At 44.8% G+C, this 17,278-nt stretch overlaps 1 protein-coding gene across 1 annotated transcript in view; it reads left to right on the top strand.

Moving 5' to 3' along the window:
• The window catches only part of MTMR9 (myotubularin related protein 9), a 122,287-nt gene that overhangs the window by 86,501 nt on the left and 18,508 nt on the right, over positions 1 to 17,278 (top strand). The window contains exons 8-9 of the mRNA XM_033936248.1: positions 10,374 to 10,594; positions 12,988 to 13,139. Of these exons, the coding sequence (XP_033792139.1) occupies positions 10,374 to 10,594; positions 12,988 to 13,139 (373 nt within the window). The remainder of the gene's footprint in view (positions 1 to 10,373; positions 10,595 to 12,987; positions 13,140 to 17,278) is intronic.

Raw genomic sequence — 17,278 nt, 5'->3', positions numbered from 1 at the left:
AGTAAAAAAAATGTAACTTTTTAAAATCCCTGGTGGTCCATTGGTGAATTGGGGAAGAGCGATCTTCTATGTTCCTGCTCCATACAGAGCTGCTATCTGAATGGTTGCTGTGTGTTCCTACAGTCTCATGAGGTTACTGTGAGAACTCGCAGCAGTCATTCAGATAGCAGCTCTGCACAGAGCATAGGAAGATCGCTCCTACCCCGGTTTACCACTGAACCACCAGAGATTTTAAAGGTACGCTTTTTACTAATAGGGGAGATGGGAGGGAGGTGGGAGGTGAGAGATCGGGGAGGTGGGAGGGATTCCTCCTGTCCTGGCCCTGGACCATTAGGGCTTATGACAGGGCCCGGTATATGCCTGCATGGCATCGGGAGAGAGGGAGATGGAATGCAGGGCCTGGCAGGGAACGGAGGTGGGAGGGGAGGAAGTGAGAGAAGGGGGCTGGATGCAGAGCCTGGCATGGCACTTGAATATATTTGAGTCAACCTTTTTCCTCCTTTTTTCTTTTTGGGTGGGGGTGGGAAATGTTACCTTGGTTTATATTTGGTCTGTTTATATTCGAGTATATATGGTAACTAGTGAGATAATTAAATTTACTGATGACACAAAATTGTTAAATTGAAAGAGGATTGTGAAAAATACAAGAAACTGGGCATCAAAATAGAAGATGGCATTTAATGTGAGCCAGTGCAAAGTGATGCATGTGGGAATGAGGAACCTGAACTATAGCTACGTGATGCAGGGTTGCACATTAGGAGTCACCACCAAGGAAAAGGATCTAGGTGTCATTGTTGAGGATACATTGAAACCCTCAGCTCAGTATGCGGTGGCGTTTAAGAAAGCAAATAGAACTTTAGGAATTATCAGGAAAGGAATGCAAAACAATTATAAAAATGTTATAATGCACTTGTATTGCTGTATGGTACAGCCGCACCTCGAATACTGTGTGCCATTCTGGTTGCCATATCTCAAAAAAGATAGTGGAATTAGAAAAGGTACAGAGAAGGGCGACGAAAATGATAAGAGATGGGATGACTTCTCTGAGAAAAGGCTAAAATGGCAAAGGCTATTCAGCTTGTAGAAGAGATGGCTCAGATGTGATATGATAGAGGTCTATAAAATACTGAATGGAATGGAAAGGGTAGAAGGTAGATGTGAATCGCTTGTTTACTCTTTCCAAAAATACTAGCCTAGAGGGCATGTGATGAAGCTACTACATAGTAGATTTAAAACAAACCAGAGAAAATATTTCTTCACACAATGTGCAATTAAACTCTGGAATTCGTTGCCAGAGAATGTGGTGAAATCAGTTAGCTTAGCCGGGTTTAAAAAAGGTTTGGGAAAAGAAGATGAGGAAGGCGGGAGATATGCAATGGCAGAAGGAAGTTGGGAGACATGTAGCGCCAGTGCCACATGCCTCCTGACAATGGTACGCGTAGTCCCTGGGGTACGTGTACTACGTGTAGAGAACTTCTGTTGTAGGGAGCCGATGTCAGCTCTGGTGTGTGATTTTTCCCCAGAATTTGTTCAGCTCCCGTGGAGAGAGTATTTTATAGACCCGGCCCATGTGTCTGCCAGTGTCTTCCTTTTTGGGGGTCACTGCTTATGCTTAGGTCTCCAGTGTCAGTCGCTACAGACCCAAATTGACTTAGCTGGCACACTGACGTTATGCTGGATGCTGCTACACCCTGGATGACACTGATGCCCTTTGTGGCACAGTTAACCACGATGTCTCGGGGAGCCCTGACGTGGGTGATGACCCCCTCCATCCGCTGGCTGTTTGAGTCAGCCTCTGTCCCTCATTTTATAGCGGATGCCGTACAGGAATTGAAGTTGGAGGCTCAGCCCTCCACATGTCACTGTACCATCATGAACTATTCTAATGCTCGGTGACATCCTTTTTCCAGCTCAGCTAGATCTCATGGCTCTGGTTACTGAGCAGTGGGAGAGTTCCTTTAGATTGACTGATTCTGTGGCAAAGTTTTATCTTATAGCACCGGAATTTCAGCAGCTATTTGAGAAGCAGAGGATGGATTTGGTGGCAGCTCAGGTTACCAAGCACACTGCCCTCCCGAGTTCAGGAAGAGTGTTGCTGAAAGATTCTCAGGTCCGTAGAGAGGATTTGATCTTGAAGAAGCTTTTTGACATGGCTTCTTTGGGTATTAAGGCTGCAGCAGTTGCCAAATATGAGGTTATGCTGGGATCTTTCAGCAGAAGAGGACGCCTGGCCTTTTTAGGGGCCAAATCCTTTTGGGAAAAGGGCTAGATGACCTTATGGCCAGTGTGGTGGACCGACATCCTATGTCCCTCCCAGAACAGTATGGCACAGTGATTAAAGCAGTACAGATACTGCTATTACCCAGCACTACACTTCTAAATATAAGCCCCGACAGCTGAAAGGGCTCGGGTCTCAGAAACGGAGCCTACGCGCAGCAGTGACAATCACAAACTGAGGAAAATCAGCGTAGTATAATCGCTCCAACTCCAATCATTGACCCACATGCATATTTTTTAAAGCATTTTTCAAAAAGCAATTAAAACAGCTAACCCACAGCCGGGTTGCAGAAAAGAAGTGCAAGCCAGAAACTAAAAATTAAGCAACCAAACTACTTAGCTTTTATGGCTGACTTTGCTGACTTTGCTGATTTGTCTTTATGGAAGAGTGCAGTCTCTAGTGTAGATTTGCCGACGCGGCCAGCGTTTCGCGGAAATAATTAATCAAAAGCATCCGCTGCGTCAGGGCCACCAGGACATACAACAAGTCAAAGCTTCAAGCACTCGGTCACAGCATTTCAAAGCTTTGAAATGCTGTGACCGAGTGCTTGAAGCTTTGACTTGTTGTATGTCCTGGTGGCCCTGACGCAGCGGATGCTTTTGATTAATTATTTCCGCGAAACGCTGGCCGTGTCGGCAAATCTACACTAGAGACTGCACTCTTCCATAAAGACAAATCAGCAAAGTCAGCAAAGTCAGCCATAAAAGCTAAGTAGTTTGGTTGCTTAATTTTTAGTTTCTGGCTTGCACTTCTTTTCTGCAACCCGGCTGTGGGTTAGCTGTTTTAATTGCTTTTTGAAAAATGCTTTAAAAAATATGCATGTGGGTCAATGATTGGAGTTGGAGCGATTATACTACGCTGATTTTCCTCAGTTTGTGATTGTCACTGCTGCGCGTAGGCTCCGTTTCTGAGACCCGAGCCCTTTCAGCTGTCGGGGCTTATATTTAGAAGTGTAGTGCTGGGTAATAGCAGTATCTGTACCGGTTTTCTATGATATATATATATATATATACTGCTGGGGTATTTTGTTGTAGTTTATACAGTGATTAAAGCTACAGCCTCAGCATCCTGAGGTGGTGGGTTCAAATCCACGCTGCTCCTTGTGTCCCTGGGCAAGTCACTTAATCCCCCCATTGCCCTAGGTACATTAGATAGATTGTGAGCCTGCCGGGACAAACAGGGAAAAATGCTTGAGTACCTGAATAAATTCATGTAAACTGTTCTGAGCTCCTCTGGAGAACAGTATAGAAAATGGAATGAATAAATAAATAACAAGTCTTGATGTGCCCCGGGAGGAAGGTCGCAGCAATTCTTATCCTTCACAGGTTTCGCCAAAATTCCACGGACTATCTGCCAAGAGATATTCCCAGGGCTACAGACAATGTTATAGCAACCCCAGATGCCAGCAGGCTAAGGATTCTCGCACCAGCCCCTGCCTCCAAGAAGTCTCATTGATGCCAGGGCTTCAGCTGCAGTTCCTCCCATTGGAGGCTGGTTGTTGAAGTTCCTCCAGGAGTGGGAAGAGATCTCTTTAGACAATTGGGTGCTGGACATTATACGGGAAGGACACAAGATTTACTTCTTTTGTTTCCTCCTGTGGGAAGGCCAGATAAGGCGCTAAAGATCAGTGCACCTCTGCAATATCTCTTGGACATTTGAACCATAGTGCCTTTCTGCACTTTCGCACGGAGACAGTGCATGCAGTCATTGCAGCAGTGGCTCTAGAGCAGGAGTGCCCACACTTTTTGGGCTTGTGAGCTACTTTGAAAATGACCAAGTCAAAATGATCTACCAACAATAAAATTTTAAAAACCCACAAAGCACACTGTACGCATAGAAAATGTTAATTATCATTCCTATTCCGGGATTTTTTCAAAGATGTCAAAGCAGATGACTCTATGCACTGTCACCTCAGTAACAACCATACAAAAATAGACAAATACCCCCCTCCCTTTTTACTAAACCACGATAGCAGTTTTTAGCGCAGGGAGCTCTCGAAGCTCATAGGCTCCCTGCGCTAAAAACTGCTATTGCGGTTTAGTAAAAGGGGACCATAGTATAAAATATAGACAGCAGATATAAATTCAGACACATTTTGATCACTAAATTTAAAATAAAATCATTTTCCCTACCTTTGTTGTCTGGTGATTTCATGAGTCTCTGGTTGCACTTTCTTCTTCTGACTGTGCATCCAATCTTTCTTCCCTTCTTTCAGCCTGTATGCTTCCTCTCCTCCAGACCTCATTCCCTCCCCCAACTTTTTTTTTCCTCTCTCCCTGCCTCCCTTTCTTTTTTTCTCTCTTCATGCCCCCTTTCTTTTTTCTGTTTCTCTTCTTTCCTTCTGTCTCCCTGCCTGCCCTCTTTCTTTCTTTCTCCCTGCTCTCCCCCAAGCCACTGCCGCTGCCATCGGGGAACAGGCCCCCCAAGCTGCCGCCGCCGCAATCCAATAACTGGCCCCAAAGCCGCCGCTGCCCCAAGCTCTCCCTGCTTCCTGCGTTGGGCCGACCAGCATTCCTCTCCCCGACATCAATTCTGCCGTCAGAGAGGAAGTTCTGGCCCAGCCAGGCAGTGATTGGCTGGCCAGAACTTCCTCTTCGACGGCAGAATTGACTTCGGGGAGAGGAAGGCTGATCGGCTCGGTAAATCACCAAGACAAAGTGAGTCTATCACAGAGCCTGGAATGGGCTCCGCAGTCGACTCACTTTGCCTTGGCGATTTACCGGTCGATCGTGATCGACATATTGGGCACCCCTGCTCTAGAGGAATTTCTTGCTTCTATGGATCTGACAGAGGTTTATCTTCATATCCCTATATTCGCAGATCACCAGAAGAATCTGAGATTTCATGCTCTTAAGCAGCACACATTTCCGCAGAATGGGGGTCCAAGTTCATCCCTAATTGGATGATTGGTAGATCAGAGCGTCATCCATATTGGAGTGCGAGCAAGTAGTGGAGTATGTGGTGTCTTATCTACACCACCTGAGCTGGATTGTCTGTTTCAAATAGAGAACAACAAAGTAAAGGCAAGAGAGATATCTCTTCTCTCTTACCAGGCGGAATTATGGGGCAAAGACTTGGAAAAACTAATTATAAACACAAATAACTATGGCGAATTTAGGAAACACCTAAAGACATACCTGTTCTTGAAATACCTAGGTAGCGAATCTGCACAATCTCTCCTATCACAATCTCCCACCTCAGTCCCCCCCCCCATTACAACTGTTCCCTTAAACTGCTAGCCACTATTCTTCAACTATGTAAGTTCTACTCTATTTGTAGTAGAGAGCTGCACGGGAACGGGGATGACGGGAATCCCGCGGGCCCCGCGGGGATCCCGCGGGTTCCCCCTTTGGGTCACGGGGATCCCATGGGGACGCCCCCTAGGGTCACGGGGATCCCATGGGGACGCCCCCTAGGGTTGCGAGGATCCCGTGGGGACACCTCCGAGGGTCGCGGGGTTCCTGCGGGGTTGGATCGCAGTGCACTCGAGCCGCGAGGGTAGTCTCCTTCTCCTTACCTGCCCTGTCGCAGCACACAGCCGAACGGAAATCTTCCCGATGTCAGCGCTGACGTCGGAGGGAGGGCTTAAGCAAAGCCCTCCCTTCCTCCGACGTCAGCGCTGACATCAGGAAGACTTCCGGTCGGCTGTGTGCGGCAGGGCAGGTAGGGAGAAGGCAATGGCGTACGAAAGAGGGGGGAGGGGGCGGTCCGCCCCGGAGAATGTGCACAGCCGGTCAGGTCCCCCGATCGACCGACAACAGGCCCGGCCGACAAATCTCCCTGCCCTGTAGCCGCGAATCTAAATTACCTCTTACAGCAGCTTCACTACTCCAGCTGCTGTAAGAAGGTAATTTAGATTCGCGGCTACAGGACAGGGAGATTTGTCCGACCGGGCCTGTTCTGTTGTCGGTCGGGTGCAAAAGCGCCACAAAGGTGGAGGCAGGGAGGGAGGAAAGGTGGAGTGGAGAAGAAAAGACGCTTAAGGGGGGAGAAGGCCGCTGAAAGCACTGGGGAAGACAAAGGGGTGGAAAAGAACGCTGAAAGGACATGGGGTAAACGGGAGGAGGGGGGCAAGGACCCTGAAAGCACTGGGGAAGACAAAGGGGTGGAGAATGCCACTGAAAGGACATGGGGAAAATAGGGGTGGAGAAGGCCGCTGAAAGGACATGGGGAAGACAGAGGGGGGAGAAGGCCGCTGAAAGAACATGGGGAAGACAGAGGGGGGAGAAGGACGCTGAAAGGACATGGGGAAGGCAGAGGGGGGAGAAGGATGCTGCCTGACAGGACATGGGGAAGATGGTGGGGGAGAAGGACACTGAAAGGAAATGGGGAAGAGGGAATGGGAAGAAGACGCTGGCAGGGAAGAAGACAGAGGTGCCAGACTATGGGGGGAGCGGAGGGAAAAAGATGGGTGCCAGACCAATTTGGGAGGGGGGAGAAAAGGAGAGGCACAGTAACAGAGCAAATGGAAGACACAGAGAGAAGAGAGGCAGTGGATGGAAGGAATTGAATGAGAACATGAAGAAAGCAGAAACCAGGCAATAAAGGTAGGAAAAAAATTTTTTTTTTTTTTTTTTTTTGCTTAAGGATAAAGTAGTATATTAGTTGTGTTGATAAAAATTTATAAACATTAGAGGCTCTGGTAGAAACCCGTTTACAAAGTATGTATTCTTCCCAATTAATATTTCCAAATTAATAAAGTCTTTTTGCTTATTTTTAAATGGGTTTCTACCAGAGCCTTTAATTCAGTAGCATAATTAAATGAAATAACTATTTCTGTAGTTTATAGGGACTGGCGGGGACGTAGGGGATTCCTCGCGGGGACGTAGGGGATTCCTCGCGGGGACGTAGGGGACGGAGGGGATTCCTCGCGGGGACGGGTGGGGACGGAGGGATTCCTCGCGGGGACGGGTGGGAGTCCTCACGGGGACGGGTGGGGATGGGTGGGACTTTGGCGGGGACGGGTGGGATTTCTGTCCCCGCGCAACTCTCTAATTTGTAGCACCTTTCTAATCATTGTAAACCGCATAGAACTTCATGGTCCTGTGGTATATAAACTATTATTATTATTATTTATTATAAACAATTAACTTTAATGTAAACAGTCTCTAAAAGAGTCTCTGTATATATCTTAAAAGTATAATCAGGATAACAGTGGTCCATTGAAGCAACATCCAGTTAGAATGAAGTCCTGACTAGGAACCCAGTTTTGGCATCTAAGAAATGCCTTCTTCAGGGGGACACTTAAATGGACAAATAACCATATATTAAAAAAATATATATATCATATCATATATCAGAAATAACTCATAAAATAATGCACATAAAAGAAGTCTCATACAACAGATAAATGCTTAAAAATTAAGCTAAATGCTTGAAATAAAATAATAAATGAAATAAAACCTAAAATAACCCATGTGAACCAAAACATAAGCATCCAACAAAATGCTCATACAATGCAATGCATACACAATAAAATTCATGAACAAATAAAATGCAATAAAACAATTTGTTAAATTAGGACCTGATAATTATAGTAGGAAAATCAGCACTAAAAAGGCCTGTAATTCTAAACCAAAATCTGTAGATATAAGAGAACAGGAAATGTAAGCATGAGAGTGCCAAAGGATAGCTGAGAAAGAAGCATGATTAAATTGAGTGGAATGGACCCACAGTGGAAGAGTTTATGTGTATCTTCAGGTGCTGTGGTTTGTGACAGCCTCTCTGGAGGTAGTGCCCTGGGTCAGAGTGTTCATATGGCTTCTACAGCAGTTCCTCCTGTCTTGATTGTCTCCACAGTGTCATCCCCTTCAGATGCCCTTTCCCTGGACAGAGCCAGCTCAGAGCAGTCTGCACTGGTGGATTCAGGGAGATGCTCTTGAGAGTCGTGGAGTGGATTTCTCTGTTCACCAATTCAAGTCTTTCAAGCTGGGGGGGACTCATTGCAGTAATTCTTCATCCAGGGCAGTGGATTCTCCATCTGAAGGGCTGGTCAATCCACTGTCTAGAGCTTTGAGCCATGCAGCTAGCTCTGAGAGCTCTCCAAAACACTCTGGAAGGAAAAGCAGTAAGAATGTTTTCAGACATTACCACAACCTTGGTACAGAATCCAGAGGGGATATAACAGAATGGAAGACTAGGTTCTTACCTTTGGTAATCTTCTTTCTGTTAGTCCCTGAAGAATTCTGTAAGGCCAGCCCTCTGTCAACTCTGTCTATTGTGTATCGCCTGCATATTTCTGCCTCGGATGTTTTTCTTTTCAGGCCTCAGTACCTTCCAACCAGCAGCTGGGCCCTGTGGGGAATTGTTCTATATATGCTGGTGCATCTCTATATTGAAGACATACCGTATTTCCCCGAAAATAAGACAGTGGCTTATATTAATTTTAGGCCCAAAAAAGCACTAGGTCTTATTTTTGGGATATGTACATGATCATCTCTCCTTTCCTGTCCTTCACCCCAATTCTTCCCCTTTTCTTTCTCTTCCCCACATGTGCAGCATCTCTCCTCCCTTTCCTCCCATCCCTCATGCAACAGAACCCTTGCCCAGCTTCCCTTCCCTCCCATCCCTCGTGCAGCAGAACCCTTGCCCAGCTTCCCTTCCCTCCCATCCCTTGTGCAGCAGGACCCTTGCCTAGCTTCCCTCCCTCCCATCCGTTGTGCAGGACCCTTGAACAAGCACCCCCCACGAGCACCCGCCCCTGCTGTGCAGCTGAACCCCCATCCTTCCCTCCCTTCCATCCGAACCCTGCCGACCGCGAGCCCTACATACCTCCCTAAGCAGCGTCAGGCTGGCAGCACTCTAAATAGGCTGCTTCGGCCTTGTCCGCCCATGAATTCACTCTGCCACTTTACTGATGATGTCATCAGTAACACGGCAGAGTGAATTCACAGGCGGACAAGGCTGAAGCAGCCTGTGTAGAGTATTTCCGGTCCAACGCTGCTTAGGGAGGTACCGTATGTAGTACCGTATGTAGGTCTCGCTCGCGGTCGGCAGGGTTCGGATGGGAGGGAGGGAAGGATGGGGGTTTGGCTGCGCAGCGGGGGCGGGTGCTGGAGGGGTGCTCGCTCAAGGGTCCTGCTGCACAAGGGATGGGAGGGAGAGAAGGGAAACTGCTGGCGAATCCCAGGGCTTATTTTGAGGGCAGGACTTATATTAAGACCTACCCCGAAAATCCTGCTAGGGCTTGTTTTCAGGGAAACATGGCATTTACAGTTTGTGCTCATTGCACGTGGCAGGTTGGTTCCATGTTCTTGTCTGTTTATTGATTGCGCTTTCTCTTGCAGAGCTTAACAGAATGCTGTTGTGTACAGGGAGATTCCCCGTGTCCCCTTTGTATCTGCTTTGTTCTAGTTAGTTTTGGATGAAACTGCAGGGAGTTCTGTATTTCTCAGCCAAGTGGGAGGAGCAGAAGAAAACCAGTGTGTGGTTTTCTGGAAGACCTGGTTCATTGGTTGAGGTGAAACACCTTGCATACAGAATCCTTTGGGGACTAACAAGATTAAGAACCTAATCTTCCAATAAATACTAAAATAAATAAATAAATGTTTCATTAAATATGGTATAGAAAAAAATTGCTAAAATGAGGAAGAATGAAAAGTGCAGTACGTTTGAATATCAGCATTAAAGTTGAACCTATTGACTGAAGGAAAAAATAGGAACTCTAAAGGAGAAGGAAAGTTAGGGATACACCTATTTATTTTCTTACATTTTCATGAAGAGATTCACCCAAAGCAGTTTGCAATACATTGAATAATAATCAGGTACTCTTAAGTATTTTCCCTATCTGTCTGGTACCTGGGGCAATGGAGTGACTTGCCCAGAGTCACAGGGAGCAGGCTGGGATTGAACTCAAAACTTCAGGGTGCTGAGGCAGCAACTGTAAACACTAGGCCATTTCTCTCAGTTTGAAGAAGCTGTTCATTGTAGGTGGTACAGAGCAGAACAAACTAAGTCAGCTGCTCATGTATAAAAGAATAATTTACTAAATAACATATTGCATTTGAAACTTCTGTAGACAGTTTTGTAGAAATTGGGATTTTTTTTCTCCATTCTATGCCTGCCTACATTTAAAGTGGTGATATTTTCTTTATAGGCCGGACACCCATTCCAACAACGTTGTGCACAGTCTGCCTACTCTAACAGTAAGCAGAAATGGGAGGCCCCCTCGTTCCTCCTCTTCCTAGACTGCGTATGGCAAATCCTTCGTCAGTTCCCCTGTTCTTTCGAGTTCAATGAGCACTTCCTTGTCATACTGTTTGAACATGCCTATGCTTCACAGTTTGGAACTTTTCTGGGCAACAATGAAAGTGAGAGGTAAGTGATGATGGGGAGCTTTCACTCTGGTACAGCTCTTGATGTGGGGAATATCCATTAGCATTGGTTGTCTTTTTTTTTTTTTTTTTTTTAATAGATTTTATTGCATTTTTAAAGTTAGCAATGGAAGCACATAAACATATTTACAAGCATTGGTTGTTGTAAGGAAATTATTTAGAGTGTAGAGAATGTCTTAAATCTCCATGAAATTATGTTCTGAATTATAGATGTTATAAATTTTTGAACATTTGGGCAAGTTTAGAGGGAATTTTCAAAAGGGGCAGATAAGCATAGCTTTTGTGCCTGACTGTGATTCTTGACTGGTAGTTTCTTCCTTCTTCACTTTCTCTGGACTCTACTTTCTCTGTTTTCCAAGCCTGTTGCAACTTTCATTTGCAACTACTTGTCTGTATCCCTTTTCAACTTAACTTAAGTCCAGTGTTTCCAGACCTGAAGGCATACAGTCAGGTTGTAAAGACTGCAGCAATGAATAAGATACCATACCATATTGTTTCTTATACCCCGCAAATGTCAACTGGGAATCATTGCGGCTTACATAAGATTAATAAGGTTAGCAACATAGACATTATGAATCATAACAATACTATAATGAAAATAGATGCATTTTTTGCACCTTCCTAAATTAAGATAATAGATAATACTAAGATAGATATGCATCCATTGATCTCATGCATATTCATCAGATATTGTGAAAACAAGATTGATTAGATATGCCTTTAGAACAGGTGAGAGAGACAGTGCTTTAGTTCTGACCTTATAATGATAGTCCTTAGCACAGCTTTATACCAGGGTTCTTTCTAGAACCCTGCAGTCCAGTTACTAGGTATCACCATTGCCACAACTTCTGTGATTGCCTTCTCCCCATGGGCTGTATTGCTCTCTTGTAGCATCCCCTGGCCTGGCTGACCCAGTTGTGCCTGGAATTGAACTTAGCTGCTGACCCAGTTGTGCTTGGAATTGAACACAGCAGCTGGATCATTGGGTTAATCCAAACTTGTATTTTCACATGAAAACTTAGAACACTGTCTTATTTCCAAATGATATCAAGTAAAAGTGAAACAATGTAACTTGATACAAAATCTTCACATGAATGTTATTCTTGATATCTATAAAATAATAAGAAATAATGAATAAATATTGTATATCCACTTTTGTCCCAGTCCTGAATTTTAGTAAACTGTTTCCAAACTGACCCCTAGGGGTCTCCCTCATTAACAGCAAAAAAACTTCAGTAAGAAAAAATTAAAGAAAAGCTGGCAGTTCTGTTACAAAACCAGTGGTCCCATACAATCCAGAAATGTGTTTTTGATAATCCCCTCAAAATATGTGTAAATTGTTGCTTTAGTATAGTATATAACAAAACAAAGTTAACAGGTCAAAGTGAATAATGGGGGCTGCCTGAATATACAGGTGGCTTGTAGAGTGCATTGGAGCAGACACGCCAAGCCAGTCTGGTTTTCAAGATATCCACAATAAATACACAAGAGAATTTGCATGTACTGCCTCCATTGTACACAAATCTTATTTTATGAGTATTCATTGAGGGTGTCCTGAAAACCTGACTGGCCTGGTGTTCTGAGGACTGGGTTGAGAACCTTCTTATTAGAGTGAAAAGGGTATTGGGGAGGAGGTGTTAATGAAACCTCTAAAAAGACCCCCCCAATACTGTATGATTGACTCATGTATTCAGGCGGCTTCCTCTTTTGGTTTCATCTGCTCATTTTGTTGTGTCTCAGCATGTGTACAGAAGAGTTAGAAATAATTTTTATTTCCTTGAGCCATGCTACATACAGTATATTTTCCCCTTTCATTTCCCCAATGAAAACTTCAGTTATTTGCATGGCATTTGATATGACTCTCAGTTGGGTTTTCTTTTGGCTTTTTGGAAGGAGGATGGGAGCAAGGGGAATTTTTTACTTTTGTTTTTATTTCAGCTTAATGGGATGTAGGAAAGAAATTGTTCTAAGGGGCTTGGAAATCTGTCTGAGGTCAAAATAACACTCTGAAACTCAATAGATCCCTAGTGGCATGAGTATTGCTGCTTATCTCAAAGACCTCACATTTTATTTAATTTTATTTTGATCACATGCCCCCTAAATATCTTATCTAAGTTGTTTTATCCCTTTTGAGAATTCTGAATGGCTGCTCCATTACTGTACTGTAGAACTGACCAGGATAAGTGCCAAAACAATATAGCATTAAATCCAGAAGAGCCAAAGAAATGATGAAGGTGCCCCATAGGGTCAAATGTATAACCACAGAAGGAAGATGACTGTTTTCATGCTAGTAACTTATGGAGATTAGGTGTCTTGAGTTTTGAAGGAAAGGTAATCAATATATTTTTTTAAGACTGCTTAATATGTTTCTGCTAGGTGTAAACTGAAATTGCAGCAGAAAACCATGTCTTTGTGGTCCTGGGTGAATCAACCAAAAGAAATGAACCAATTTATGAATTCTCTGTTTGAGGTCAATGGTCTTGTCATCTGGCCTTCTGTTGCCCCTCAGAGTTTGCAGCTGTGGGAAGGTAAGCCAGGCTTTTGCTTGCTCTTTGGGATCGTGTATGGGTGGATCCCCTGTACTTGCTATCTGTAATCCATGATCCATAATGTTTTCCAAGACCGCTGTATGAATTGTTTAGTTCACCAGGAACAGTAGCTACTGAACTGCAAATAGAGAAAATTCTCAGGATTTGTAAACTGAAATTTTGCTTTCTCCTTAACTATGTAATCAGCAAACCATTGTATCTTCTAGTCTCTTACTATCATCTAATTTTGATGTTGCTTTTTCTCTCCATCCCCTTTGAAATTAATGTATACCCTAAGCAGGTGTGTGTATGAATTTATATATATATATATATACTAGTCTTATAGCCCGTTACATTAACGGGTGCTAGAATATATGTGTGTGTGTCTGTCTTTATTTTTTTTCTCTCTCCTTAGCCGCTTTCTGTATTTCTGTCTGTCATTTTTTTTTTTTTTCCTTGGCTGTCCACTATCACCCCTTGCCTGCTCCCCCTGTCCATTCCCCCTTCCTTTTACCTCCCCTGTGTCCTCCACCACCCCATCACTGCTCACCTTATCCAGCAGAAGCCCTTCTCCCTTTGTTTTACCTCCCCCTGTCCATCATCACCTCCTCCTTCCTGCTCCCCCTGTCCAGCAGTAGGCCTGTCTTCATTTTTCTGACCCCCCTCCCTGTTCATCAGCACCTCTTCCCCTGTCCATCAACCCCTTTTCTGCCCCTCCATTTCCGTGTGTGCAGCATTTCCCTCCCACCCCATTTCCTGTGCAGTATTTTCCTCCCCCATACCTTCCTCCTGAACTCCATGTTAAAATACTTTCCGGGTTTGGCTGCCGTGGCCTTCAGCAGCCAACAGCTGCCATGGCCGACATCCTACTCGGGCCGCCGCGGTCGACATCCGCCTCGGGGGGGGGGGGGAGGAAGAGAGAGAGCGGAGAGAGTACGTTGCGCAAGGGAACGGCGGCGGGGACGGCCAACTTACAGGAAGGGAGCTGCGTCTTTCAACAGGGAGCAGGCCAGACCGTAAGCTGCGCATGCGCACTTCCTATGGGTCGCTACAGCTCACGGAAAACATGGGATTCCATATGTTAGCGAAGACATGGGATTCCATATGTTAGCTGTTGCTTCCCACCAGTGGTGAATATGTAGAAGGGGTATCACTTTAAATCTCTAAACTCCTCCCTTTCTGCATTGGAGAACAGTTCCCTCTTCAGTTTTTCCTTTTGCAAGTAAACTCAGATGATGTGTTCTGATTTTGCTCTGATTCTTTTTGTTATTTTCATAGCTGGTCTTTTGTCATTAGCATCGCATCTAGGGGTCATTTGGTTTTTGAGGGTGGCACTCAGATTGCAACCCCCATTGCACAGGCTGTTCACGTCTTGGGACCTCAATGTGGTTCTGCAAGAGTTTGCCAAACTTGCTATTCTACTAAGCACAATTACGTATATTTTATAGAGTGAATAAAATCATGCCTTTGCTCTTTCCAGTACAATAGGGGAGGCATTTTAGACAAGTGTGTAGTATCCCAATGGACACATGCCATATGCAGAAGGAATCCAATTCAGATTTTTTTCTCTGTGACTCTGCTCTACTTCAGTGTGCTCTCTAGCTGCACCTAAGGTTTGTCCCTTCTGCCAGCATGCCAGCAGGAATGTGTTTGTTCTGCTACCTCCTTTTTATTATTTTATTCGGTGTCTTTCGTCCCTTTTTTGGGGGATTTCTTATGCTCGGAGTTCTTATTCAGCTTTACTTGCGTGGAGAACACACAGACCTCAGTCTGCAGCTGGCAGGCCAATCCCAGCGGGTACCTGTCATCCAGCCTGTTGGGCATACTTAGGAGATTCGGTGGTGTCTCTCAGGGTGCAAGCTGCGTTCCGCGCCTCCGCCTGTTCCTGAGTGTGTCTGTCAGTCTGCAGGGTATAGGTGCAATCAGGCATGGAGTCTTTCTGATAGTCTGAAGATCAGTATCATGGAGGCATTCCAAGTATGAGGCAGTGGTTATCTGATTCCAGCTACTGTAAGAGAGTTGTGGAAGGCTGCAGCACTTTCCAGCATTTCAACACAGTGAGTAAAGGCTGTCTCATCCTGTGAGGTGGGGGGGGGGGCTGAATTTGCAGTTTTGAATGTTTCTGCATGTCCCCCTGTGTTCTCCCACCTGATAAATTCTAAAATTGGTGTTTTTAAAGTTTGCTATATATGAAAAATATTGCAATTTTGAAGCAATTTCTTAACGGCAGCCATCTTGGGTTTTTAGTTATCTTTTTTCAAAAGCTCCCCTGCTTCTCCAAAACTTCAATTTTTTTACCTCCAAACATGTTAGATGGAGTCCTTGGGCTCTCCTCATATGGATTTGTGCCAGGATTGTGCAAATTGGGTGCTTTTGGAGCATTTTTTGCACCATGTGATGAAACCGGAAGTGATGGCAGTGCAAGGCTTAGCCTCTCCTCTGATTCAGCAGGTGACTAAATGCTCAGCTAGCCCAGCGGGGTGGCTTATTTTATTTTCAGAGCTAGGCATGGCTGATGGTTCCGCGCACAAGGCTGCGGACCCTCCGCAGCCTCAGAACTGCATTCTTCTATCATCTCAGGGTGACTCTGTACCCCAGGAGCTGGAGGCCTTCGCAGACTTTATGGCATATTTGAAGAATGCATCTCGCTGCAGCCATTCTTCCCTGTACAGTCCTATTCCACCTCTGTTCTGTCTCTAAGCGGCGTTGCTTCTATGGGCATGCTTTCCTCTCAATCTGCCACTGTTCTTACTACTTGAATCCTGTTCTGGGTGATCCTTCGGATGCTGACCAGCTCTCTGGTCCTTTATGCTCCAGCATAGCGCTTCAGAGCATGGGAGTTCAGGGATAAAAAATTTTGTTTTCTCTGAATTCAGCTTTAGTCTGAATTCAGTCATCCATTGCTCCATCTGATTTAGTACTTCTGTTGTTTGGGGGTGACTTCTGAGACAGAAGTAGTAAATGGGATAATTATCGTGATTGATCAGCGTAGCTAAGTAGTTTTATCCCCAGTTGGGACAATTGCGCACCCAGTGAGGCCATGTAAACATTGAAGAGCAGTGGGGATAATGGTGATCCCTGTGGCACGCCAGATGGATTGCTCCATGTATCAGAGAGATACATGAGTTTTCAGTTTCTTCCGGAATATGGTGTGATTAGGTTCTGTCCTGCTCATTTCTGTAAGGTCATTCCAAGTTTTTATTCCTAAAAAGGTGAACATGGAGTGGAAAACACGTTTGTATTGAAGATTTTTTTGTGGAAGGGAAATTTTAGAAGTATTCTGTTGAGGGTTCTATGGGAAGTAGACCATGCCTTGGAGAAGAGCTGGATGAGAGGAGCCTCAGAGTTTCCGTAAATTATGTGGTGAATGATGCATGAAGTTTTGAAGGTTATTCATGATGGAATGGGTAGCCAGTGCAGTTGCCTGGTGAAGGCTGTAATCGAATCATATTTTCTTAGGTTGAAGATTAGTCTAACAGCGGTGTTTTTTATGAGTTACATTTTGTGGATTAGAGCGGTGTTGATTCCCATGTAAATGGAGTTGCAGTAGTCCAGTTGTGGTAGTATCATCAGTTGTACAATTAAGGAGAAGTGGTGTTGGTGAAAGTATGGTCTGATTAATCTTAGTTGTCTCAAGGTGTAGAGGGATTTCTTTTGGAGACTGGAGATTTGTGGTTCCATGGTAAGTGTGGAGTCCAGTATGCAACCTAGGCTTTTGGAGGATTCTTCCACAGGGAGTGTCTTGCCCGATCAAAGAGTGATGCTTGTAGGTGCCATCTGTTTAGGTGTGTGGAAGTATAGAAATTTGGTTTTAGTTGTGTTTAATTTTAGTTTGTTGGTAGTTGCCCAGATTTGGATTATTTCAGTATTATGTGAGACTTTGTCGGTGATGTCCAAATGATTGTTGGTTATGGGGGAATAAGGAGAAAGATGTCATCTGCGTAGGATAGAATGCTTTCGTCTTCAAATTTGATGTTACCAAGAGAGCTCATGAAGAGGTTGAATAGGATGGGGGAGAGTGGGGAGCCCTGTGGTATGCCACAGAAGGCCCTCCAGGGATTGGAGAGCTCTCCATTCATTTTGATGACGTATTCTCTGTTTTGTAGGAAATCTGAGAACCATCTTAGCACTGTGCCGGT

Source organism: Geotrypetes seraphini, chromosome 3 (genome assembly GCF_902459505.1).
Source record: "Geotrypetes seraphini chromosome 3, aGeoSer1.1, whole genome shotgun sequence".
Classification (NCBI taxonomy): Eukaryota; Metazoa; Chordata; class Amphibia; order Gymnophiona; family Dermophiidae; genus Geotrypetes; species Geotrypetes seraphini.
The sequence above is the reverse complement of the archived record's forward strand: the minus strand, read 5'-3'. Positions and strand labels throughout refer to the sequence as shown.